The sequence below is a fragment of the Bos indicus x Bos taurus genome, chromosome 29 (genome assembly GCF_003369695.1).
Source record: "Bos indicus x Bos taurus breed Angus x Brahman F1 hybrid chromosome 29, Bos_hybrid_MaternalHap_v2.0, whole genome shotgun sequence".
NCBI classification, from domain to species: Eukaryota; Metazoa; Chordata; class Mammalia; order Artiodactyla; family Bovidae; genus Bos; species Bos indicus x Bos taurus.
In genome coordinates, this window is record NC_040104.1 from 8,122,341 (window position 1) to 8,145,578 (window position 23,238).

General features: G+C 54.6%; 1 protein-coding gene and 1 long non-coding RNA gene across 4 annotated transcripts; one reads left to right on the forward strand and one right to left on the reverse strand.

The window, feature by feature from the left end:
* Positions 1-45: 45 nt before the first annotated feature.
* MAP4K2 (mitogen-activated protein kinase kinase kinase kinase 2) lies at positions 46-17,925 on the forward strand. 3 transcript variants are annotated; one of them, XM_027531611.1, is made up of 32 exons: positions 46-189; positions 334-391; positions 627-717; positions 804-868; positions 1,176-1,231; positions 1,548-1,595; positions 1,682-1,724; positions 2,091-2,163; positions 2,244-2,375; positions 2,450-2,512; positions 2,886-2,967; positions 3,059-3,166; positions 3,612-3,690; positions 4,006-4,064; positions 4,805-4,848; positions 4,930-4,968; positions 5,059-5,092; positions 5,196-5,301; positions 5,383-5,471; positions 5,547-5,588; positions 5,711-5,795; positions 5,889-5,968; positions 6,049-6,109; positions 6,192-6,309; positions 10,334-10,392; positions 10,492-10,595; positions 10,684-10,861; positions 11,523-11,591; positions 11,685-11,771; positions 12,017-12,087; positions 12,186-12,241; positions 17,888-17,925. In XM_027531611.1, exons 1-32 carry the CDS (start codon positions 94-96, stop codon positions 17,910-17,912), a joined length of 2,400 nt encoding a protein of 799 aa, XP_027387412.1. In that variant the 5' UTR covers positions 46-93; the 3' UTR covers positions 17,913-17,925. The 3 variants fall into 3 exon arrangements, with proteins under 3 accessions (XP_027387412.1, XP_027387410.1, XP_027387413.1); XM_027531609.1 differs by lacking the exon at positions 17,888-17,925 and adding an exon at positions 12,333-14,645 and having other exon boundaries at positions 47-189; XM_027531612.1 differs by lacking the exons at positions 46-189; positions 804-868; positions 17,888-17,925 and adding an exon at positions 12,333-14,645.
* Positions 17,926-20,095: 2,170 nt separating this feature from the next.
* Positions 20,096-21,610, reverse strand: LOC113886388. The gene is made up of 2 exons (XR_003509430.1): positions 21,574-21,610; positions 20,096-20,400 (listed from the first exon to the last, which is right to left on the reverse strand). It is a non-coding gene; the product is annotated as an uncharacterized LOC113886388 (long non-coding RNA).
* Between the last annotated feature and the right edge of the window lie 1,628 nt (positions 21,611-23,238).

Sequence of the window (23,238 nt, forward strand, 5' to 3'; positions counted from 1 at the left end):
CGGCGGTACTACCCCGCCCCGCCCGTCCCGCCCCGCCCCGCCCCGCGCCGCCCCGCGCCGGCTCCGCAGCTCGCGCCTGCCCGGCGCCGGGCCATGGCGCTGCTGCAGAACGTGTCGCTGCAGGATCCACGGGACCGCTTCGAGCTGCTGCAGCGCGTGGGGGCCGGGACCTATGGCGACGTCTACAAGGTGCGCCGGGCGGCGGGCCGGGCGGGAGAGCTGAGAGCTGGATACGCGCTCTGCGTCTTGCTGCGGGAGCTGGCCCCCGGCCCCGCCTCCTCCTCATCCCTCCTCACCCCCTCCTCATCCCTCTCAACCCCTCCGCCCCTGCAGGCCCGCGATACGGTCACGTCCGAACTGGCCGCGGTCAAAATAGTCAAGCTAGACCCAGGTGAGGGCCGGGAGCCAGGGCCTCAGCGCTGGAGGGAGGGCAGAGAGCGGCGCGGGCGGGCGCGGTGTAAGGAGCGGAGAGTTGCCGTTTCCGAGGCCCCCGCTGAGAGGCAGGCCCCAGGAGGTACTGTCGGCTGGCACCTGTCTGGCCTGAAGAGAGGAGGCACTCTGTGCCCATTTTGCAGATGGGGCACTGAGTTAAGGCGGCGCCCTTCATGATGCCCTGTGTTTCCCAGGGGACGACATCAGCTCCCTTCAGCAGGAAATCACCATCCTGCGTGAGTGCCGCCACCCCAATGTGGTGGCCTACATTGGCAGCTACCTCAGGTGAGGCTGCTGTATCCCCTTGCCCGCCCCCAGGCAGCCCCCATGTGGCCCTGCCATGTGCCCACCCCAGCTCTGTGTCACCCCAGGAATGACCGCTTGTGGATCTGCATGGAGTTCTGCGGAGGGGGGTCCCTGCAGGAGATTTACCACGGTGAGGGCTAGGACTCCAGGCCCCAGAGGGCCACAGCCTTCTTCCCATCCCCCTACCCCAACATAGGGCAGGAGGAGAGCGCTGAGGCCCTGCACTTGGGCCCCTCTCCACTTCTTCACTGGCTGTGTGACCTTGAGAAAAATGCTGTCCTTCTCTGGGCTGTATATCCTACCCTATGTCGGGAGGGGATGTGGCCAACTCTCCTTTCGCCAGCAGTGCCTGCTGCTTCCCCTACACAGGGTGGAGCTGGGTGGGTCAGCGTATCCCCGCTAGACCCCCAAGCCAGCCCTTACCCCTTCCATTGCAGCCACCGGGCCCCTGGAGGAGCGGCAGATTGCCTATGTCTGTCGAGAGGCACTGAAGGTAGCTGGGCCCGTAGGACTGTTCACACCCCTCGTCCCCAGGAACAGGGCAGGCAGCCCAGCAGGCCCCTGTGTGGGGTGGGGTGGGGTGGGTGGAGTCCCTCAGGCTGAGCTGCCTGAGGGGCTGTGGGTCCTGGGGGGGAAGGGGCCCCAGCCCTATTGCCGGAAGCAGCCCATTTCCCTTTTGGCTCAGTCACTTCCTGTTTGGGGAGAGGGGTGGAGGAAGCTGCTTGGGTGGGGGGCCCCAGGCCTGAGGGGGTTCAGGAGAGGGGAGATATACGGGGTAGCTGCTCTCAGGGGCTCCTCTTTGTCCGCAGGGGCTCCACCACTTGCATTCTCAGGGGAAGATCCACAGAGACATCAAGGTAGGGATCTGGCCAAGGGCATCGTGGGAGGGAGGAGGGAACTCTTGGGGGCACCAGATGGGATTCTCTCTCCTCCATTCCCACAGGGAGCCAACCTTCTCCTCACCCTCCAGGGAGATGTCAAGCTGGGTCAGTACCCTGGGGACACCGTCAGGGCGAGGGTTCTGTGGGAGCTCCTGGAGTCTGGGAGCCTGCTTGTCCTCGGGCAAGTCGTTTTACCACTTGAGCCTCGGTTTCCCCGTTTAGAACGTGGCACCATTCTCCCTTCCTGCTGGAAAGTTGGATGTGGTTGGGTCTGTATGGAGTCTAACCTGGGACCGGGCACTGGGTCAGGGCTACAAGGTGGTCGACCCCTCCCAGGAGGGAACCTGGCCTGGCCTTGAGCCTGGGCCCCCTGCTGTCTGAGCCCCGCCAGGTGCATCCTGAGCCTGTGCCCTGGCCGTGGGTGGGGAGTGTCAGCCTGAGGTGGGGTGAGAGCGGCTTTTCTCCCTGCAGCTGACTTCGGGGTGTCAGGCGAGCTGACAGCGTCTGTGGCCAAGAGGAGGTCTTTCATTGGGACTCCATACTGGTGAGGCTGCGCCTCTGGCTGAGGGGGTAGGGGCCGTGAGTGGAGGCCCCTGGCCATCTCATGTGTGACCTTGCCTGCAGGATGGCCCCAGAGGTGGCCGCCGTGGAGCGCAAAGGTGGCTACAATGAGCTGTGTGACGTCTGGGCCCTGGGCATCACTGCCATCGAGCTGGGCGAGCTGCAGCCGCCTCTCTTCCACCTGCATCCCATGAGGTCAGCAGAACACTTGCCCCTGGCCTGGGCCAAGAACCCTGTAACCCTTGACCTCTGACCTGTGGTCTCCACAGGGCCTTGATGCTTATGTCGAAGAGCAGCTTCCAGCCGCCAAAGCTGAGAGACAAGACTCGCTGGTAAGGGCCACATCGCCTGCTGGGGGCCCCCTTTCAGTCCAGCCCGATGAGGGTGGAGGAGCCATCTGCCGGTTCCCCAGGTGCAGCCTTGAGGGTCTGCCCTTCCTGGGCCTCCACAGACCGTCTGCAGGAGTGGGGCCTGGGCCCTGCCTCCACGCCGGGGACCCATGTGGACAAGGAAGAAAGGCAGATGGCTGATAATGGAGGCGCTGCCGTGTCGCAACAGCAGTGTTGCTCAGGCCAGCTGCCCGTGGCCTCAAGCTGGCCCCTCCCTGGGCAGGCTCCGCAGAATCTTCTGGAGTAGGGGCAGGACGCTCTGCCTGAGGGCTAACCTGGGCCGGGATTGGGGCGGGGGGGCTCTTGTACCCACTAGGACCCAGAATTTCCATCACTTCCTCAAGCTTGCCTTGACCAAGAATCCCAAGAAGAGACCAACAGCGGAGAGGCTTCTGCAGGTGGGAGGCAGGAGGGGGGAGCAGGGGGCCTGATGCTCAGAAGCAGGGACCGGAGGCCAGGAACCAAGCTGCGCCCCCCTCCATCCTCCAGCACCCCTTCACGACCCAGCACCTGCCTCGGGCTCTCCTCACACAGCTGTTGGACAAGGCCAATGATCCCCACCTGGGAACCCCCTCTCCAGAAGACTGTGACCTGGAGGTAAGTGAGACCCCTTGGGGACTGGGTCTTGGCCTGGTCTGGGGCTGAGGAGTACAGAGGTGATTCAGTCACGTCCCTTCAGCTCGTGTGTTTGCAGCACAGGGAGCTTCGGTCTGGTTGAGCCCACGCGTTAGGAATCTTCCCTGAGCTAGTTTGCATCCCTGTCTCCCACTCCAATAGGTTCTTGCCCTTGGCCCTGTGAAGTTAAGGGCCACCTTAACTGAAGGTCCTTAACTTAAGTCACCTGTTTTCTCTGTGATCTTTGGCAAGTTCCTTGGCTCTCTGTGCTGGTTTTCTCATCTGTGAAAGGAAGGTGCGTTTAATCTCACGGTAATCTCAGAGCATTATTGTGAATACAAACACGTCAGTGTGTATAAAGCACCTCAAGGAATACCTAGTATGAGGTGAGTGTGGGCGTGTGTCCACTGTGTGTGTTCTCCTGTAGACTTATGACATATTTCCGGACACCATTCACTCCCGGGGGCAGCATGGCCCAGCCGAGAGGACCCCCTCGGAGATCCAGTGTGAGTCTGTTTTTGGGAGGCGGAGCTGTGGGTGGATTGGGGGCTCTGTGTATGGATTTGGTGGGGGCTGTGTGGATTGGGGGGCTATGTATGTGAATTTGGTGATGGAGGGCTGAGTGTGGACTTGGGGGGCGCTTTGTGTTTGCCTGGAGGGGGCCGAATGTATAGAATTGGGAGAGTTGGCAGAGGGCTATCTGTGTGGAGTTGGTGGGGGGCTGTGTGTGGAGTTGATGGGGGGCTGTGTGTGGAGTTGGTATGATTTTAGGGATCAGTCCTGAGTCTCTGGCCTCCTAACCCCTGGATCTGGGCCCCCAGTTCACCAGGTGAAATTCGGCGCCCCACGCAGGAAGGAAACAGACCCACTGAATGAGCCGGTGAGGGGCTGGCTGTGTGGCTGGGTGGTCCTCGGGGCAGGGCTAGGGAGCTCTGCAGGTGGCCAAGCATCTCAAACCCAGGAGCATTTACAGCCGCAGCAGCCTGGCCCTTAGGCCCGGGAGAGCCATTCTAACAGACCCGTCCGCGCAGGGACCGGGAGGGCTGGGGCTCCTTCCTGGGGCAGGTCGTTTTGGACAGTTGGTGGAGGGCCTGGGACGTCCCTGGCGGTCCAGTGATTAGGTCTCCACGCTTCTGCTGCAGGGGGTGCGGGTTCCATCCCTGGTTGGGGAACTGAGATCCCATGTGCTCCATGCAGCATGGCCAAAAAACACATGTGGGCCTGTCACGAGTTGGAGGACCCCCCCCCCCACCGCCACCTCCTTCGGCACGTTCCTCTCTGCCTCAGTCGCTGTGGCTGCTGGGTTGTCTGACTCACCGTCTCTGCTCTCTCGCTGTCTCTGTTATCAGCGTCTCCCTTCGCCTCCACAGTCTCAGCCTCTCCGTGCCTGTCTCTCTCACTGTCTTGTTCCCTCTCATTCTTTGCCTTTGTCCCTCTTTCACAGTTTCTTTGTCTCTTGTTGTCTCTCTCGATTCTCTTGCCTGTTACCATCTCACTTTCCATCTGTCTGTCTGTCTGCCTGCCTTCTCTCTCTCTTCCCCCATCTCTCCAGCGCCCTCTCACGTTGCCTGTCTGTCTCTCTGCCTCCTTCCCGGCCTTTCTGACTTGGTTTCCCCATAGTGGGAAGAGGAGTGGACGCTGCTGGGGAAGGAGGAGCTGAGTGGGTGAGTGAGGGGGAAGGAAGCTGCAGGGGGGCAGGAGCAGGAGGGCAGGCTGACCTCTGACCCCTCCCCATCCCTGCCCAGGAGCCTGCTGCAGTCAGTCCAGGAGGCCCTGGAGGAAAGGTGAGGGCCCGGAGCCCGGAGAGGGTGGGGACCGGGCTCATGACCCCATCGTATCTCACACCTCATCTCCCTCCAATCTGTCCCCAACAGGAGCCTGACCATCCGGCCGGCCTCGGAACTCCAGGTTCAGAGTGGAGGGGACCTGAGGGTGGGGGTGCTGCTGGCTGGGAGTAGGTTACAGGGTCACTTGCTAACAGCTGGGCTGGGTCCCCTGACCCTCCCGCCAGGAGCTGGACTCTCCAGATGACACCATAGGAACCATCAAGAGGGCCCCGTTCTTGGGGTCATCTCCCACTGAGCCTCCAGCCGAGGACCTTCACCCCAGCCTCCCAGGTGAGCCAGCTGTAGGGAGCAGGAGGCCGGCCCCGGGGTGGTCTGGGACTGGAATTCACGGCCGCCGCTCTGTGCCTGCAGGAACCCCACCCCTGCCGCACCCAGGCCCCGCCAGCCCTCCCCTGCTCCCCACCGCCTGGGCCACCATGAAGCACCGGGAAGATCCTGAGGTGAGGGGGTGCTGAAGGAGGGTGGGGGAGGCAGGAGTCTGTGGGTAAGACCCTGACTCCTCTCCTCCCTCCCAGAGGTCATCCTGCCACGGGCTCCCCCCGACCCCCAAGGTGCACGTAAGTGTTTGTCTCATAGCTCCGCCTCCCGGCTGCCTGCTGCCCCACCACCTGCTGCCCGCCCCCACTACCGCCCCCCGCTGCCCCTTAACTTCCTCATCAGCCTCCTGCTTCCTCTCCAGATGGGCGCCTGCTTCTCCAAGGTCTTCAATGGCTGCCCCCTGCGGATCCATGCCGCTATCACCTGGATTCACCCTGTCACCCGGGGTAGGCAGGGCCAGGGAGGAGGGAGGAGACTGGGAATCCCTGGCTTGGGCCCGGGGATGTAGCTGACCTCTGACCCCATGCCCCAACCTGCAGACCAGTTCCTGGTGGTGGGAGCCGAGGAGGGCATCTATACCCTCAACCTGCACGAACTGCATGAGGATACACTGGAGAAGGTGAGGCCCGGCTAGCAGGGGAGGGCTGGGGAACCGGGGCCGGGGGCTGACGCTATCTGCCTGTCGCTCTGTGGCCTCAGCTGATTTCGCACCGCTGCGCCTGGCTCTACTGCGTGAACAACGTGCTCCTGTCCCTCTCAGGTACCAGGTGGGACGGGCAGGGGGCGGGGCTGGCGGCCTGCCCACCAGCTCTGATCCCCACCTCCGCCACGTCCCTCCACAGGGAAATCCACGCACATCTGGGCCCATGACCTCCCAGGCCTGTTTGAACAGCGGCGGCTACAGCAGCAGGTCCCCCTCTCCATCCCCACCAACCGCCTCACCCAGCGCATCATCCCCAGGTCAGCAACCCTGGCCCTACAGGGATGGGAGCACCCAGGGGAGACGGAGGGACAGAGCCAGGGCTGGAACACGGCCTTTCCTGGTCCTGACATGGTTGGCATCTTAGTCATATCACTTGGCCTCTCTCTGAGGCCTGGTTTCCTCGTTGGTCAGCCCCGCTGGTAGCCTTCCCTCCCGCTGCCCCCAGGCCTGTCGGGAGGGAAGGAGACAGTGGATGTGACTATGTCAGACGAGCCCTTGGCACCGCGGTGGGTAGGCTGTGGGGCAAATGTCTCCTGAGCACTGGGAAACGCCAGTTCTTAGGTTGGGCTTGGGGACAAGTCCCATGAGTCCTTAACACTCAGCTCTGGGGTGAGCCAGAGCTGGGAGGGGTGGGGAGGCCTCAGAGAGGCTAGGCGAGCTTGTGGGAGTTGGGGTCTTCCAGGCAGATGCATTAGAGATCAGCCTTCCAGCAAGGAAGGAATATGTGTGAATTATGTGTGAATTTTCCTAGGCGATCTGTGGAGGTAGAAGGTGTTTGGGCTGAGTAGGGGAGGGGGAGAAGCCCAAGGGGAAGCTGTACAGGTGGCAGAGCCCTGCCTTTGATGCCAGGCCGGGATCTGGGCTTTGTCTGACTGGCAGCGGCACGGGGAGCATCTTAGTAGGATCCCTCTGTATGTCAGTCAGGACTCTTCCTGTTGCGGATGATTTCACTCACTGGCTTTAGCACAAAAGGGAATTTAATGCCTCGGGTAGGAGTGGGGTCTGGTGCTTCCCTGCTGGTTCACATAGTAAAGAAAGCATCTGCAATTCAGGAGACCCAGTTTCGATCCCTGAGTTGGGAAGATCCCCTGGAGAAGGAAATGCAACCCACTCCAGTATTCTTGCCTGGAGAATCCCATGGACATAGGAGCCTGGTGGGCTACAGTCCATGGGGCCACAAAGAGTCAGACAGGACTGAGCGACCAACAGTAACATGTAGCAGTAACGGGAGTAGGGTCAGCTGCAGGCCCAGCTGGGCCCCGGCGCCAGCAGCACCCTGGGCGTCTTCCTGCGTCTCCTGGCTCTGTTTCCCTCTCGTCACCTACATCCTCAAGTAGGCTTTCCTGCCCAGTGACAGCTACCTGCAGGTCCACCCAGTGATCCACTAGCTAATAAACCCGTGGAACTGGAACCTCTGTTTCCAAGTAATTCCCACCACGGGCTGGGGCCAGTTCTCGCGGGCCTAGCTGAGGGCCGTGCCCACTTCTGGGCTGGTCACTGCGGCCACGGGATGAGGAGCCAGGGGCCAGGCCTGGGTCACGCGCCCTCTCCTGGAGTTGAGGAAGGAGAGAGGGGCTTGTCTGGGCAGATGGACACAGGAGCGCCTGCCGACGGCTGTGGTGATAGCGGGAAGGATGAATGGAGCAGGAGACTGATGAGAGGGCCTGGAAGGGAGGCCAGTGTAGTGACCCGAGACGAGGGACAGCAGTGGGAACTGGACGGACCCGAGCAATATTTAGGAAGTAGGGTTGACGGGATGTGGGGACTAATGAGAGTGTGCGTGAGGGGAAGGGAGGGACTGGGAGACCCCCAGTGAGCAGGCTTGAGGTGTGTTTATGAGGTGGTGTGTGCGTGCCAAGTCTCTTCAGTCGTGTCCGACTCTGTGCCACCCTATGGGCTGTATCCTGCCAGGCTCCTCTGCCCACGGGTGGCAGGGGCCCTCATTTAGCCGTACAGCTCCTGGTATGTGCCAGGCAGCCTCCTGGGTGTGAGATCCTCCTGGGAACTAGAGACCCTTGTACTCTTCAGACTCTCTCTCAAGAGGGACAGACAACAATGGACACGAGGAAGGAGGCAGCGCAGTGGTGACGTGGAGGGTCAGGAGGCGGTGTTCAAAGGGTGGGCAGGAAGGACGTCCTTGAGAGGGTGCTGTGTGAGCAAAGACTTGGAGGGGGTGATGGAGTGAGTCCTGAGAATATCTGGGGGCTGGGGGGTCGGGGCTTGAGCCCAGAGGCCAGGCCTGCTCGTGTGAGGAACAGCAGGGAGTCAGGGGGTCCACACGGGGGCAGTGAGAAGGGGCTGGCCTCCGAGGGCCCTGTCGCCACAGAGCAGCCTTTACCCCTGACTGAGTGTGCCCTGACTGAGGTTCTCACAGGTCAGTCTGGCTGCTGTGCTGGGAGGAGGCTGGAGGAGATACAGGTGGAAGCAGAGGCCTGTCAGGAGGCTGGTGCGACGTGATGGCGCCTTGGGCCAGGGTAGCGGTGAAGGAGGACAGAGGCAGTCAGATTCCAGTTTTATTTTGAAAGCCAGACCAACAGGATTTCCTGACAGTTGGTGGATGGAAGAGAAAGAGAGGAGTCAAGGATGACTCCAGGGTTTTGGCCTTGGCAACGGAAGGATGGAGCTGTCATCAGCTGCGGGTGGGGCAGAATTCAATGGTGTCACATCGAGTTTGAAATGTACAAGTCAGGCCTCAGCTCTTTTCAGGGAGTGGGGGGTGGCCCTGAGATTTGAGCGGGTAGGTGGGCTGTGGGCTTAGAATTCGCCATGACCAGGTGGGTGGTGGAAGCCGGTGGGGACGGTGGGGGAGGCTGGGCCGTGGCTACACCCACCGAGGAGATGAGGGGCCCAGGCTCTTCGTGCAGTAGTCTCGCTCGAGGACCACGCTGGGAACCCAGTGGCCTTGGAGCTTCCTGACCTCAGTCCCAGGCCAACCTCTGCTTTGGCCCGGGACCTGCAGGAAATAGGCCCAATACAGCCCCAAGTCACAGGCAGCTTTGGGTGTGTGTTCGGGAAGTCACAGCGGAGATCTCAAATTGTTGGAGAAAGAAACAAATAAAAAAATCTGCCTCTGTCCCATCTGAAGGCCAACTGGGAAGAGAGTGGAAGGAACAGGGGAGAGAGGAGCAAACGCAGGGAGAGAGGTGCTGGCTTCCTCGGCGGGCCCCACGTCCCAGCAGAGGGTGCAGATGGGCCCTGGGTCACAGGGAGAGGTGGCCGGGCTGCTGGCATGCTGCGCTGCTTCTCAGAGCAAGAAACGGGTTCGGAACTTCCCCTGAGGGCTTGGGGGACAGCAAGGAACCAGAGCAAGGACCCTACTTCTCCCTCAGCACCAAAGGAAGCCACCCACTGGCCACCCCGTGTAATAGCCAGCGGAAACAGAAGAGGGCCCGGTGATCGCCGTTTTCTTGCGAGTCTGTTTCCTCTGGCCAGCTTGCCCACCTGTGACATACGGCGTGTGGGGTGGGAACTGGCCCTGAGTGCTCTGGCTGAAGGAGGAGCTGGAGCCTGAATCAACTCCCAGCCCTCCCACACCCTAATTTCTTCATTTTGGGCTTCCTCGGTGGCTTCATGATAAAGAACCCACCTGCCAATGCAGGAGATGTGGGTTCGATCCCTGGGTTGGCAAGATCCCATGGAGGAGGAAGTGGCAACCCACTTCATTATTCTTGCCTGGGAAATTCCACGGACAGAGAAGCCTGACCAGCTACAGTCCATGGGGTCGCAAAAGAGTTGGACATGACTTAGCAACTAAACAACAACAGCATTTGGATCCTTCCTTTCCTTAAAAAGGATTTTCAATGACTGAAAATAGGTGGGAAAGTATTAATAGGGGATGAGAAAAGCTAGCCTTCTGTGAGGGCACCTGTTATGCGGGCTCTGCTGCAAGCCCTCTGCTGAGTTAACTCATACAAACCTCACTGGGACCCTGCGAGGTGGGTACCACGGTTGCACGCCCCCCACCCCCATCTGCAGAGGAGTCAGCTGAGGCACCGAGAGGTCAAGCGCCTTGCCCCCCAGTCAGGGTTAGAGAGAATTCTGTGAGCCAAACCCCTGGTCTGGATGTACAGGCTCCAGTCTGTCAATTTGGGTGCTGGAGCCACGGGCCCAACATCACATCCGCTTCTCAGTTACTCGAGCAAGTGACTTGGCCTTCCAGAGCCTCCGTCTGCCACCTGTGAGGCAGGGAAGGTGTTAGAACTCATCCTTAGGGCTCTGCGGGGGGTCAGGGCTTGCCCAGGATGGCGCCGGGGACACCTGCCCTGGTTGCTGTCCCCCCAGGCGCTTTGCCCTGTCCAACAAGATTCCTGACACCAAAGGCTGCCTGCAGTGTCGTGTGGGTAAGAGCTGGGGGGCGGGTGGGACGAGGTAGGGGCGGGGCGGGGCTAGCTGGGCACAGGCGGGCACAGCCCCGGGGCCCACCGCCTCCTCTCCCGCAGTGCGGAACCCCCACACGGGCAGCACCTTCCTGCTGGCCGCGCTCCCCTCCAGCCTGCTCCTGCTGCAGTGGTACGAGCCGTTGCAGAAGTTCCTGCTGCTGAAGGTGCGGGGCCAGTGGGGGGACCCCCTGGGCTGGCAGCAGAGGGGTGTGGGGGAGGAAATAAAGACCTGAGTGCCGCTGCTGCCCCCAGAACTTCTCCAGCCCCTTGCCCAGCCCAGCAGGGATGCTGGAGCCGCTGGTACTGGACGGGAAGGAGCTCCCGCAGGTGTGTGTGGGGGCCGAGGGCCCTGAGGGGCCCGGCTGCCGCGTCCTGTTCCACGTCCTACCACTGGAGGCTGGCCTGACGCCGGACATCCTCATCCCACCCGGTGAGCTGGAGGGCCAGGCTCTGCGTGAATGAGTGTGTGTGTGCACGTGATATGTATGCACAGAGAGTGCCCCACAGTTTACAGCTCCACGGAGATCTTGGGGATCCCGAGGCTCCCAGCCTCCCTTCAGCTGGGTCTCCCTATAGAAGATGTCACTAGACCAAAGGGCTCAGCAGCTAAGACAACCTGATCAACCCTGCGGGGGCTGCAAGGACAACCAAGCTGGGGAAGGCAGGAGCCAGAGGCCTTCATTCTGAGCAAGGAAGCAGGATCCTGGGTGCTAGGGCAGCTCAGGGAGTGAAGGGAGTGGCGGTGGGTGAAGGAAGGGGAAGGTGCCCTGGACCGTACGGTGGCCAAACTCCCAGCCAGGGAGGTCACATAGTGACTGAGTCTTGAAGCCCGGCTCCCCTGACTCCCGGGTCCCTGCTGTCCTGCGGCTCCCTGAGGTTCAGCCCGGCTCCCTGTGAGCCTGCGGATGGGTCACTTTGGCGCCAAGCCTCAGTGCCCCAGCTGTGCAGTGAGATCCAGCGTCATAACACCCCCCAGGATGCTCCTGTGGTGAAGGCTGCCTAACAACCCACCCGCTGCCCCGTGTCTTCCTCTCGGAGCCAGAGCAGGGCTGGTGGCTCAGCCAGGCCATGTCTCCCTTTTCTAACTGCAGAGGGGTTCCCGGGCTCGGCCCAGCAGGTGATCCAGGTGGACAGGGACACAGTCCTGGTCTGCTTTGACCGTGAGTGTTCCTGGGGTCAGGGCTGGGGTGTTGGAGGGGGTGGTAAGGGAGCCCCCCCACCCATCAGCACCCCCCGACCCCGGCCCTATGCAGGCTGCGTGAGGATTGTCAACCTGCTGGGCGAGCCCACGGCCACGCTGGCGCCCGTGCTGACCTTTGACTTCCCCATTGAGACTGTGGGTGAGTGAACTGGACGGTGGGGCTGAGGGGGGTGGATGCAGAAGATGCCAGCCTGGAGCGCATGATATGGCTCTGGGGCTCGGAGCTGGCAGCAGAACAAGGAGGCAGGTCCCCCAGCCCCTCTTGAGAGCCATCCTGGCCACCTGCAGTCTGGTCTGCCACCCACACCTGGGCCTGGGGCATCGCTGGGGGAACCAGTGGCCCTCGGGCAGGCACGAGGCTGATGGTGGCCCGGCCCTTCCCAGTGTGCCTGCAGGACAGCGTGCTGGCCTTCTGGAGCCATGGGATGCAGGGCCGCAGCCTGGACACCAATGAGGTGAGGGGGACCCGGGAGTCTAGGCCTCCCCACCCGGTGGTCCCCACCTTCTAGGAGAGGGTGCGCTGGGGTGGCCTCAGTGCCCCCTTTCTTCCCAGGTGACCCAGGAGATCACAGATGAGACGAGGATCTTCCGAGTGCTCGGCGCCCACAGGTAGGACACGGTGCCCATCAGTCCCCGCCCCACGGATGGCGGTGCCATGTGCCTTCCCACCTCGCTCACTTCCATTCTCCCTCCTCTCCAGAGACATCATCCTTGAGAGCATTCCCACCGACAAGCCCGGGGCTCACAGCAACCTCTACATTCTCACAGGCCACCAGAGCAGTTACTGAGCAAGTCACCTAGCTGGCTTGGCCAGGGGCACCCCTGCCCGCCCCACGCGGCAGTTGTTTCAGGCAGGGGGCCCCTCCAAGATCAGAGGAGCTCAGGCCCTGGTTCTGCTGGTCTGAAAGGGCAGAAATCCTGAGAAGAGTCTGGGGGCTCTGGGAAGGGAGGGGCCCGTAGCCCACACCTCCACAATTAACTGGACCAGAAGAAGCTGCTGTCATATCCCCCTCCCAAGCGGGCAGCTGGTCCCTGGAGCGCTATGGCAGGGCCCTGGGCAGTTTAGGGGCAGCCCGGGGCTATCCATTCCATTTTGTTCCACTTTACCTTTCCACTCATCCTGCCAAGAGCCTGCCCCTGCGCTCCATCCTGGGGAACATGGTATTTAAAAGAGAGACTATATTGGCATTAAAGCTGGTTTGATTTTATTCCACTGGTCCCTCTGGGTCAGGGGATGCTGAGCCCACTGCCTCATCTCCTGCCACATCTCCCTCCAGCGCATCTTTCTTGGCACCAGGGGCTGTGGATGAAACATGGAAGGGGGGCCACCAGTGTTCTGGTGACTCTCTCACGGGGAGCCAGGCAGAGGTAAAGGGGAGGCCTCGGCCCCCGTGAGATCTCAGGGTTGCTGTGTCGTCCTGGGCTCCCCTGCTCAGGATGAGCCCCCTGCCTTGCAGTGTGAGGTCTCCTTTGTGGCCAAGGAGTTATGCTGATGGGGCGGGGGAGGCGCCGAACAGTGGATTCATCCAGAGGACCCCTGTCCCATGTGGGAGCCCACCAGGTAGCCTGTCGAAGGAGCCAGAAGAGGCCAGCCCAGGGCTGCTCTACCCAGCCCCAGGGAGGCTGCAGCCTGTGGAGACAGCCTGTCATGACCTGCATCCCGCACCCAGGCCTGGGGCTGCCTCCCACCTGCTGTCTGCTCTGTCAGGCTGGGATTACTAAACACGGGCGTGCTCATCAAGCTAGACTCTGGGAAGATTAGCCTGTGTCCATTTAACAAGAGTTCCTGGGCTCCCAGAGGGATTCCCTACCCACATGTGGGCCAGCCCCCAGTGAGGGCAGCTGTCCTCCTTGCTGGAGCCTGCATCTCGAGGGTACATCCATTCACCTGTTGCTGGCTTTGGGCTTTCCATGGTCATTCTTCCACATGTCCCTCTTAGACAGTGCCACACTCCCAGGCCAGGGAGCCCCAAGTAGTCCTAAGCATTGACCAGGCTGCCCGTGAGCAGAGTCTTTGGGTAGGTGAGGCAGGACCAAGGCTGCAGTGGGCGGGAAGGCCTGGGGCTGGGGGGAGGAGCCTGAGCAAAGGTCCAAGGTCAGTTTGGCCCGGTCCCTCCCTTCTGATGTTCAAGTTCTGGATGAGAACTCTGCACCTGTGGGCCATTGGCGAATATTTGATGAATGAATGAAATGCTGAGTGGGTGGGTAGATGGCATCCCAGTCCCTAGTGCTCCTGGCAGGGGACCCTGAGCCATCTCGTGTTTGTCACACTGTCCCCTTGTCCACCCTGCTGCAGAGCTTTGACTGCTCTCTTAGGGACAAGAGAGGGTTTCTCAACTGAAGCGGGGGCTCAGATCAGGAGCAGAGACACAGCTCCTGTGTTCTCCCTGAGATCCAAAGGAAGGTAAGAGGCACCTTCCAGGTTCTGAAGTTTGTCTGCACCCACTTGGGGGGCATTTAATGGGCCAGGTGGAGGGGGTGACAGGGATATGATTCCTAACTTCCATTTTTCCAGATTTCTTGGCAGAGGTGCAGGATTGAGGAGTGCGAGGGCTGGGGAGGTGAGCTTCTGCTCAGTGGACATAGACCCCGACCCTTGATACCCAGGTGCCCTGGGGGACTTTCAGCCCACAGAGCAGCAGGCAGCAGACAGTGCCACCTTGTGGCAGGCCAGTCCCCCAGCACACTACAGCAGTGGGGGTGATCAGACTAAAGTGGCAAAAGCAGAGGGCAGGGGAAAAGCAGGGACCTTTGATTAAATATTTGCTGCCAGCAAAGGCTGGCTATCAGCCAAAGGAAGGTCAAGAAGCCAGGGAATACGCACTGAAAGACCAAAATTGTTATTTTATGTGTGTTTTTTAATAGATAATCCTTGGCCATGGTACATAGATTTTTTTTTGGTGGGGAGCATACCACGTGGCCTGTGGAACTCACCCCCCGCCCCAGACCAGGGACCGCTGAGTTTTAACCACTAGACCACCAGGGAAGTCCCACAATTAAAAAAAAAAAAAAATACAAACTAGATAACAAGTCTCCTATCCAGGTCCCAGTTACTTATGAGCTCTCTGGAAGTACTCATGCATGTTTAAGCAGTTCAGCATGCATTCGTCTTTCCCCTTTCTTACACGGTGATATATTCCACACAGTGTCCTAATCTTGCCCTTTAAAATCTATCCTGGAGAGCTGGAGAGAATTCTCTGGCAGTCCAGTGGTTAAAACTCTGTGCTTTCACTGCTCAGGGCCCAGGTTTGATCCCTGGTTGGGGAACTAAGATTCCACAAACTGTGCAGTATGACCAAAAAAAAAGAAAATTCCGTCCTGGAGAACTTTGCATGATCAGTGCCTCCACCTTTGTTCTTTCACAGCTAGTGATGTCCCACTGTATGGGCTTCTCGTAACTACTGTGAATTAACCTTAGATCCCATTGATGGAGATTTCAGTTGTTTCTAGTAGTGTGGTATTACAAATGATGCAGCAAGAAATACTGCTAAGCCAGTGCCGCTCTGTACATACTCAAGTGCCCCATAGGATGAATTCCTGGAAGTGGCCTTGCTGGGTCAGAGCTGGCTTTGTCCTTGTGACAGCTACTGTCACATTGCCCTCCCTGGGCAGAAGCCTCTGGGATGGGTCAGATCAGCCTCTCTAAGCCATCCTGTGCGTCAGTGGAAGAGGCACGTCACCCCAGCATGTTTGGGTAGCTGGCCCATACCCCGAGTCAAGTGAGGGTCAGGATGAGCGGTAACCACCAGATGGGTGCTTCAGGACAGCGGGGTATCCTCTGTGTTCATGGTGGCATGTCCATTGCCTGGTCATTGCTTGGTACACAGAAAGCTTTTTGAGTGAAGGAATGAATGTGATATTCTGACAAGGAGGCCCTGGAGTTGGGTCCCTGGACTGGGTGAGCTTGCTGGGCTGTATTTTCCCCAGGTAGACCATATCCTATATCAACCTGCAGGGTGTAGGGAGAATTGGAAGTATTGTAATACACATAATCCAACAAGACAGATGAATCATAGATATGTAATGTCAAGTGAAAACAGCAAATTGCATTAAATGACACACAGCATGATAGCAAAAATTAGCAAAACTAAACCATCTGTTAAAGAATCCACCTGAAATGCAGATGTGAGTTTGATCCCTTGGTTGGGAAGATTCCCTGGAAGAGGGCATGGCAACCCACTCCAGTATTATTTCCTGGAGAACCCCATGGACAGAGGATCCTGGTGGGCTACAGTCCATAGGGTCACAGAAGAGTTGGACACGACTGGAGCAACCGAGCACACACACTCACGATCAAACGCTTAGGAGATCAGGGGAAGAAAAGCACAAAATTCAAACGACAGTCCCTGTTGGGGGAGTGGGGCCGGGGTAAGGAAGGACCTCAGGAATTTGCGAAGGTAATATCTTGGTTCTCAGGCTAGTTGAGGGGGTTCATGGATGTTCAATTTATAGCTCAGTTCCTAATGCACGTGAGGGTCCACATAACTTTTTGTATGTATCAAATACTATGTAAGGGACTTCTCTGTGGTCCAGTGGGTCCATGTTTCCACTGCAGGGGGCATGAGTTCCATCCCTGGTCAGGGAATTAAGATCCCCCATGTCATGTCACAGACTTCCCTGGCAGCTCAGCTGGTCAAGAATCCGCTTGCGATGCAGGACACTCCAGTTCGATTCCTAGGTCAGGAAGATCCCCTGGAGAAGGGATAGGCTACCCACTCCACTATTCTTGGGCTTCCCTGGTGGCTCAGATGGTAAAGAATCTGCCTGCGATGCAGGGGACCTGGGATCGATCCCTGGATTGGGAAGATCTCCTGGCGGAGGGCATGACAACTCACTCCAGTATTCTTGCCTGGAAAATCCCCATGGACAGAGGAGCCTGGTGGGCTACAGTGTGTGGGGTCGCAAAGAGTCAAGCACATGCCATGTCAAATCCAGAAGAAAAAAAAACCATGTTAGAAAACATGAGTTTAAATATTTTAAGGCAAGCACTCAAAAAACTCAGTAATGGCTTAGAAAAGAAAACCAAAAAGCCAAGATAGTCCTCTCCTAGACGATGAAATCAAGTGGAGATAATGAAACCAATGTTCTGTGACAAGCTCTGGGCGGGTCCCTCTCTCTCTAGCTGCCTTCTGTTGCTTCTCTTCAAACAGCTTTATTGAGGTAGAATTGGCAGTGAACTGCATATATTAAAAATGTACTGTTTGATGACTCACACACATATACGTGTGAAGCCATTATTGCAATCAAAGATAAATGTTTCCATTGCCCCAAATTCTTCCTCTTTGTGATCAGGCCCTCCTGTTCCTCCCTGCCTCCCCAGCCTCAAGTAACCACTGTTTTGTCACTAGGCATGAATTTGCATAGTTCAGAATTTATGTAAATAGAAACATACGGTATGTACTCTTTTTATTTGACTTGACTAAGCATCATTCTTTTGAGCTTTATCCATGTTCTTTCATATATTAATGGTCATTCCTTTTATTGCCAAGTAGTATTCCATTGGATGGATGTTTCACAGTTTAGCTAATTGCCTGTTGATACACATTTGGGCTGTTTCCAGCTTTGGACTATTTATGGCAAATAAAGTTGCTATGAACATTCACATACATGTCTTTGTGTGGATATAAACTTCCATTCCTCTTGGGTAAATGCTTTTGAGTGGAAGGGCTGGGTCATGTATGTATTGTTTCACTTAAAAAATTTTTTTTGTTCAATTCTGATTTTTAAAAAAAATCTTCAGTTTTTAAGAAAATGCCAGGCTGTTTTGCAAAGTTGTTGGACCGTCTGCATTCCAACCAGCTGTGCAGGAGAGTTCTAGTTCCTCCAAGTCTTCCTTAACACTTGGTATTGTCCCTCTTGTTTAATTTTAGCCACTCGAATAGGTGTGGTAGTATCTCATAGTGGTTTTAACATGTATTTCCCTCATGACTAATGATGTTGAGCATCTTTTCTTATGTTTATTTACCATATACAGACACACCTCAGAGGTAGTATGGGTTTAGTCCATGTCACTGCAATAAAGGGAGTCCTGTGAATTTTTTGGTTTTAAAGAACATATGACAATTATATTTATACCAAGTCTATTAAGTGTGTGACAGCATTATGTCTTTAATAAATGTACATACCTTAATTTAAAAATATTTTATTGCTAAAAATGCTAACCATCATCTGAACCTTCCGCAAATGATATCTTTTTGCTGGCTGAAGGTTTGAAATATCGTGAGAACTACCAACATGTGATGTTCCCTTCTTCAGGGGATCTTCCCCACCCCGGGCTTGAATCCAGGTCTCCCGCATGGCAGGCGGATTCTTTACCAGCTGAGCCACCAGAGAAGCCCTCAACGTGTAACAGAGAGAGAAAAAGGAGGCAAACGCTTTTAGAAAAATGGCACCGACGGACTTGCCTGACACAGGGTTGCTACAAACCTTGTTTGTAAACACAGTCTGCAAAGTACAATAAAATGACATGCAATGAAGCGAGGTCTGCCAGCATACATGTGTGTGTTCAGTCACTCAGCGGTGTCCCACTCTGCGGCTCCCTGGACTGTAGCCCGCCAGGCTCCTCTGTCCATGGGGTTCTCCAGGCAAGAAGCCTAGAGCAGGCTGTTATCTCTTCCAGGGGATCGTCCCGACCCAGGGATGGAACACGCGTCTCCTATGTCTCCTACATTGCCAGGATTCTTTACTGCTCATGCCACCTAGGAAGCCTGCTGGTATACATGTTCTTTGGTAAAGTGTCTATTGAAATCTTTTGCTTTTAAAAATAGGATTGTCGGACTTCCCCTGGTGGCTCAGTGGACAAGAATCCACCTGCCAATGAAGGGAACGTGGGTTCCATCCCTGGTCCAGGAAGATTCCACATGGTGCAGAGCAACTAAGCCCTTACACCACAACTAATGAGCCTGTGTGCCATGACCCTCAAGCTCATGCCCACAAGAAAAGCCACTGCAATAAGAAATCCAAGCACTGCAACGAAGAGTAGTCCCCACTGGCCGCAACTAGCAAAAGCCGGCTCACGGCAACGAAGACCCAGCATAGCCACAAATAAATATTTTTTTAAATAGAATTAAAATTCCAGCTTTGAGATACAAATGACATAAAACATATTGAAAGGTTAAAGTGTACCGTGTGATGATTTGATACACATATATTGTGAAATGATTACAGTAAGTTTAGTTAACACCACACGAGTTGTCTGTTTTCTTATTGCTGAGTTTTGAGAGTATGGATTACAAAGTCCTTTACCAGATATGCGATTTGTACATAGCTGCTGCTGCTGCTGCTAAGTTGCTTCAGTCGTGTCCAACTCTATGTGACCCCAGAGACGGCAGCCCACCAGGCTCCGCCGTCCCTGGGATTCTCCAGGCAAGAATACTGGAGTGGGTTGCCATTTCCTTCTCCAGTGCATGGAAGTGAAAAGTCAAAGTCAAGTCGCTCAGTCGTGTCCAACTCTTAGCAACCCCATGGACTGCAGCCCACTAGGCTCCTCCATCCATGGGATTTTCCAGGCAAGAGTACTGGAGTGGGGTGCCATTGCCTTCTGCATGTACATAGCTATCTTGCTATTATTTCTAATTTGTACCCAACTCACAAATTCCAATACCTATCAACCCCTTGTTCAAATTAATACCTTTAATAGGAAGGTGTAAATGTACATGGTTTTCCAGGAAAAAATTATGAAAAGTATTTGGTGCATCACATGTGCTCACTCACTGGTAGACAGTCCTAATCCGGGCAATGAAATCACGTGTGAGGCTCTCCAAAGGCTGGACATGGTGGGGAAGGGTGGGTCAGAAACATCCGTGGATTTGCTCCCTCCAGGCTCAACTAGCTCCACGATACTACCTCTCAACCTTGCCAGGGGCTTGGAGTTTCTGAACTATCAAATTAGAATGAAACGATGGAAAACGCCAGGGATTCATAGGGTGTCAAAACTTCTTTTTGGCCACACTGCGTCATTTGCAGGACCTTAGACCCCTGACTAGGAGTCAAACCCGTGCCCCCTGCAGTGGAAATGCAGAGCCTTAACCACTGGGCCCCCAGAGAAGTCCTAAAACTTATTCTTTACGTCCTGACACCAATTCTCTGACAACTCGATGTTCCATAGTTCAGTTCAGACATGAACTACCCTGAGTTGGTGAAGATCCCACAGGTTAAGGGGTTCAACTACAAGACCTGGGCCTCCAGGCTACCCACACCTCTGACCAGCTTTGCTACAAATTTGGTAGTTCCCACAGCCCACTTCAGGTTCAATAAGTTGCTAGAATGACATAAAGAACTCCGGAAAGTGCAGTATATGGCTGCTGCGTTATTTTAAAGGCCACATTTAAATGAAGAGCGAGATGCATTGGGCAGCAAGGTCTGGACGAGTCCTGAGGTCAGGAGCCTCACCCTGGTGCATGCAATCGGTGCATCACCCTCCTGTTACATTGGTATGTTCACCAACCTGGAAGTTCTCCAAACTTCGTTGTTTAGTTTTTATTGAGGCTTTATTACATAGGTGTGATTGAATGAACACTGGTCATGTGATTGAGTGCAATCTCCAGCCTCTCTCCCCCACCCAGAGGTGGAGGGTAAGGCTGAAACTTGGTTGGTTTTTCTGGTGACCAGCCACCATCCTGAAGCTCACTCAGGGACCTCAGAGCTGCCAGTGAGTCTCCCTGTTAGCATAAATCCGGTGACCAGTCCAAAGGGCCTCATTATGAATAATGAAAGACACTCCCAGCACTCAGGAAATCCCAAGGGTTTCTGAAGCTCTTTACCAGAATCTGGGGACAAAGACCAGATAGATGTGTTGCTGTTTTCATTATACTTCACCCTGGCTTAAAATCAGGAGGCATCTGTGTATAATTCTTGACCCCACAGCTCAGGAGATAGTCCATTAAAACCAACCACGTCCCCTGATCTCATTCAATCAGTGCAGTGCCCTGTACAGTAGCATTAATGTCCATATGCTACAGACAAAGAAGCTGAGATGCATAGACATTAAATGACTTCCCTAGTTGCCAGCTGGCGGGTGGCTGGCCTGGCTCTGTAGGACTCCAAGTTGCCTCAAAACTGGGAAGTCTGTTCCATGGTCCTCAGCCAGAAAGCGGCATGGCCAACATTCTAATCCTGTTCTGCCAAATAGGAGTCTTGGACCAACAGACTACACTGGTAAGTTGTGTGACACTGGGGTAGTGACTTAACCTCACTGTGCCTGGATTTCTCATCTATAAGTAACAGATAATACCCATCTCTGAAGGTGGTTGTGAAGATGAAATTAGCTACTGCAAGGGCTAAAAGAAGTCAGAACAGATCAGGGAGTAGCCAACGTCCAAACTCTTTTAACTATTCATCTGTCCTTAGAACACTTAAAAAAATTGATCATACACTTGACCAAAAGGAAATTGTATTTTTTAATTAAAGATTAGAGATTTTAAGACCATATTCTGAAGAATCTAAATAAATATAAATTAGTAAAAGGACAACCAAAATATTTTAACTTGGTAATTTTTTAAAAAACACTCACAAAAATCCTAAAGGAAATGACTAGAAAGCAGTGACAGTCACTACCCCATGAGAATCACAGCTGTAGCCTTTACCATTACTAGTACGGTAATATCATCATTAACAGTAATAGTACATTTTTATTTGTGCGTTAGCCTCTCTCCTTTGCTAGACCATGATTTTCTGGAAGCAGGGGCTGAATTTCATTCAGGGTCATATCTGTCAATCTGTTTTACATCTAGTAGTTGCTCAAACAGCGAATGATTCTTTTCTCCCCTCCTCCCTAGAATCTGTTGTACTTACTGATAATGTTTCCTTATTTTTCAGATGATTTAAATGTTTTTATTTTTCCTTTTATGTCCACAATATTAACTTCATTTTTATTAGTTACACTTGCTTAGTATAAAAAGTTAAAGATAATACATAGAAATAGGAGAAAAAGTAAAAATTACCTGCTGCTGCTGCCAAGTTGCTTCAGTCGTGTCCGACTCTCTGCGACCCCATAGACGGCAGCCCACCAGGCTCCCCCGTTCCTGGGATTCTCCAGGCAAGAATACTGGAGTGGGTTGCATTTCCTTCTCCAATGCATGAAAGTGAAAAGTCAAAGTGAAGTCGCTCAGTCGTGTCTGACTCTTAGCGACCCCATGGACTGCTCCAGCCATGGGATTTTTTCCAGGCGAGAGGACTGGAGTCAGGTGCCATTGCCCTCTCCAAAAATTACCCACTACAGTGGAAATTTGGTGATTGTTCTGTCAATGCATTTTTTTTTGTCTCCCAGCATGGCTTATGAGATTTTAGTTCCCTGACCAGTGATCAAACTCGGGCCCCTGGCAGTGAAAGCAGCAAGTGCTAACCACTGGGCCACAGGGAACTTCCTCAATGCATTTCTTTATACAGTTGTATAATGTTATGTAAATGTCCTTGGACTGCAAGATCAAACTCGTCAATCCTAAAGGAAATCAGTCTTGAATATTCATTGGAAGGACTGATGCTGAAGCTGAAGCTCCGATACTTTGGTCACCTGATGTGAAAAACTGAGTAAAAGACCCTGATGCAGGGAAAGATTGAAGGCAGGAGGAGAAGGGGACAACAAGAGAATGAGATAGTTGGATGGCATCACCAGCTTGGACATGAGCTTCAGCAAGCTCTGGGAGTTGGGGATGGCCAGGCAAGACTGGCATGTTGCTTGGGGTCACAGTCAGACACGACTAAGTGACTGAACTGAACTGAAATGGGATCACATCATACATTTTTTTAAAATACGAAAAATATTTTTAAAACATGCTGGGTTCTTAAAATGTATTGGATAACTTCCAAGTACCTATTTCCCTCTTCAGCGTCTTCACTGATGACTTGTGTATCCTCCGTGGCTTTCTCCATACTCATATAATCATACGCATACACACGTATGGACTTTGTTTTACAAAAACAAGATCATGTAATAGCTATTTCTCTGCTGCTTTTCTTATTCAACAATATAGCACAGAAGTCCCTCCAGGTCAGTAGGTATGGATTATCTCCTTTTCAAGGCTGCCTACTAATCCAAGTTATGGATAATCTACTTCATTTAACCAATCACATATTGATGGTAGTTTTCTGTTTCTAGGTTTCTGCAGTTACAAACAAGACCGCAGTAAACGCAATAGAAGACTTTGAACACATTGCATTATGTAATCACATGCCTTGTTTAGGGGCAGATTCCCAGGAGTGGGATTACCACATTGAACATGCTTTTTATTTTTCCCTGAAAGGGGTACAAAAAGTTTTTTAAGCCACACCATGCAGGATTTTAGTTCCCCAACCAGTGCCCCCATGCGTTGGGAGTGCAGTCTTACCCACCGGACCACCAAAGAAGTCTTGAGAGGTACAATTTTAATAGATAATAGAATGCTTTTCAAAAAACAATTCAAAGTAGTAACTTGGCTTTTTTTTTTTTTTCCCCCTGATTGTTGAAGATGTCTCATATCACCTTTAATTTGCATTCATGCTTAGGAGGTTGGTACTTTTCATGTTTTTTTGGCTATTTGGATTTGCTCTTCTCAGACTTGTCTATTCAGTCTTTGCTTCTTTTCTGTTTTCTTTTAAATTACTTTTTAAGACTTCTTTGCATATTACAG

Coding starts and splice junctions, on each gene's coding strand:
- MAP4K2 (XM_027531609.1), top strand. CDS start 94: ATGGCGCTGCTGCAGAACGTGTCGCTGCAGGATCCACGGGACCGCTTC. Junction 1,232..1,547: donor TCTGTCGAGAGGCACTGAAG/GTAGCTGGGCCC, acceptor CTTTGTCCGCAG/GGGCTCCACCACTTGCATTC. Junction 4,065..4,804: donor CAGACCCACTGAATGAGCCG/GTGAGGGGCTGG, acceptor GTTTCCCCATAG/TGGGAAGAGGAGTGGACGCT.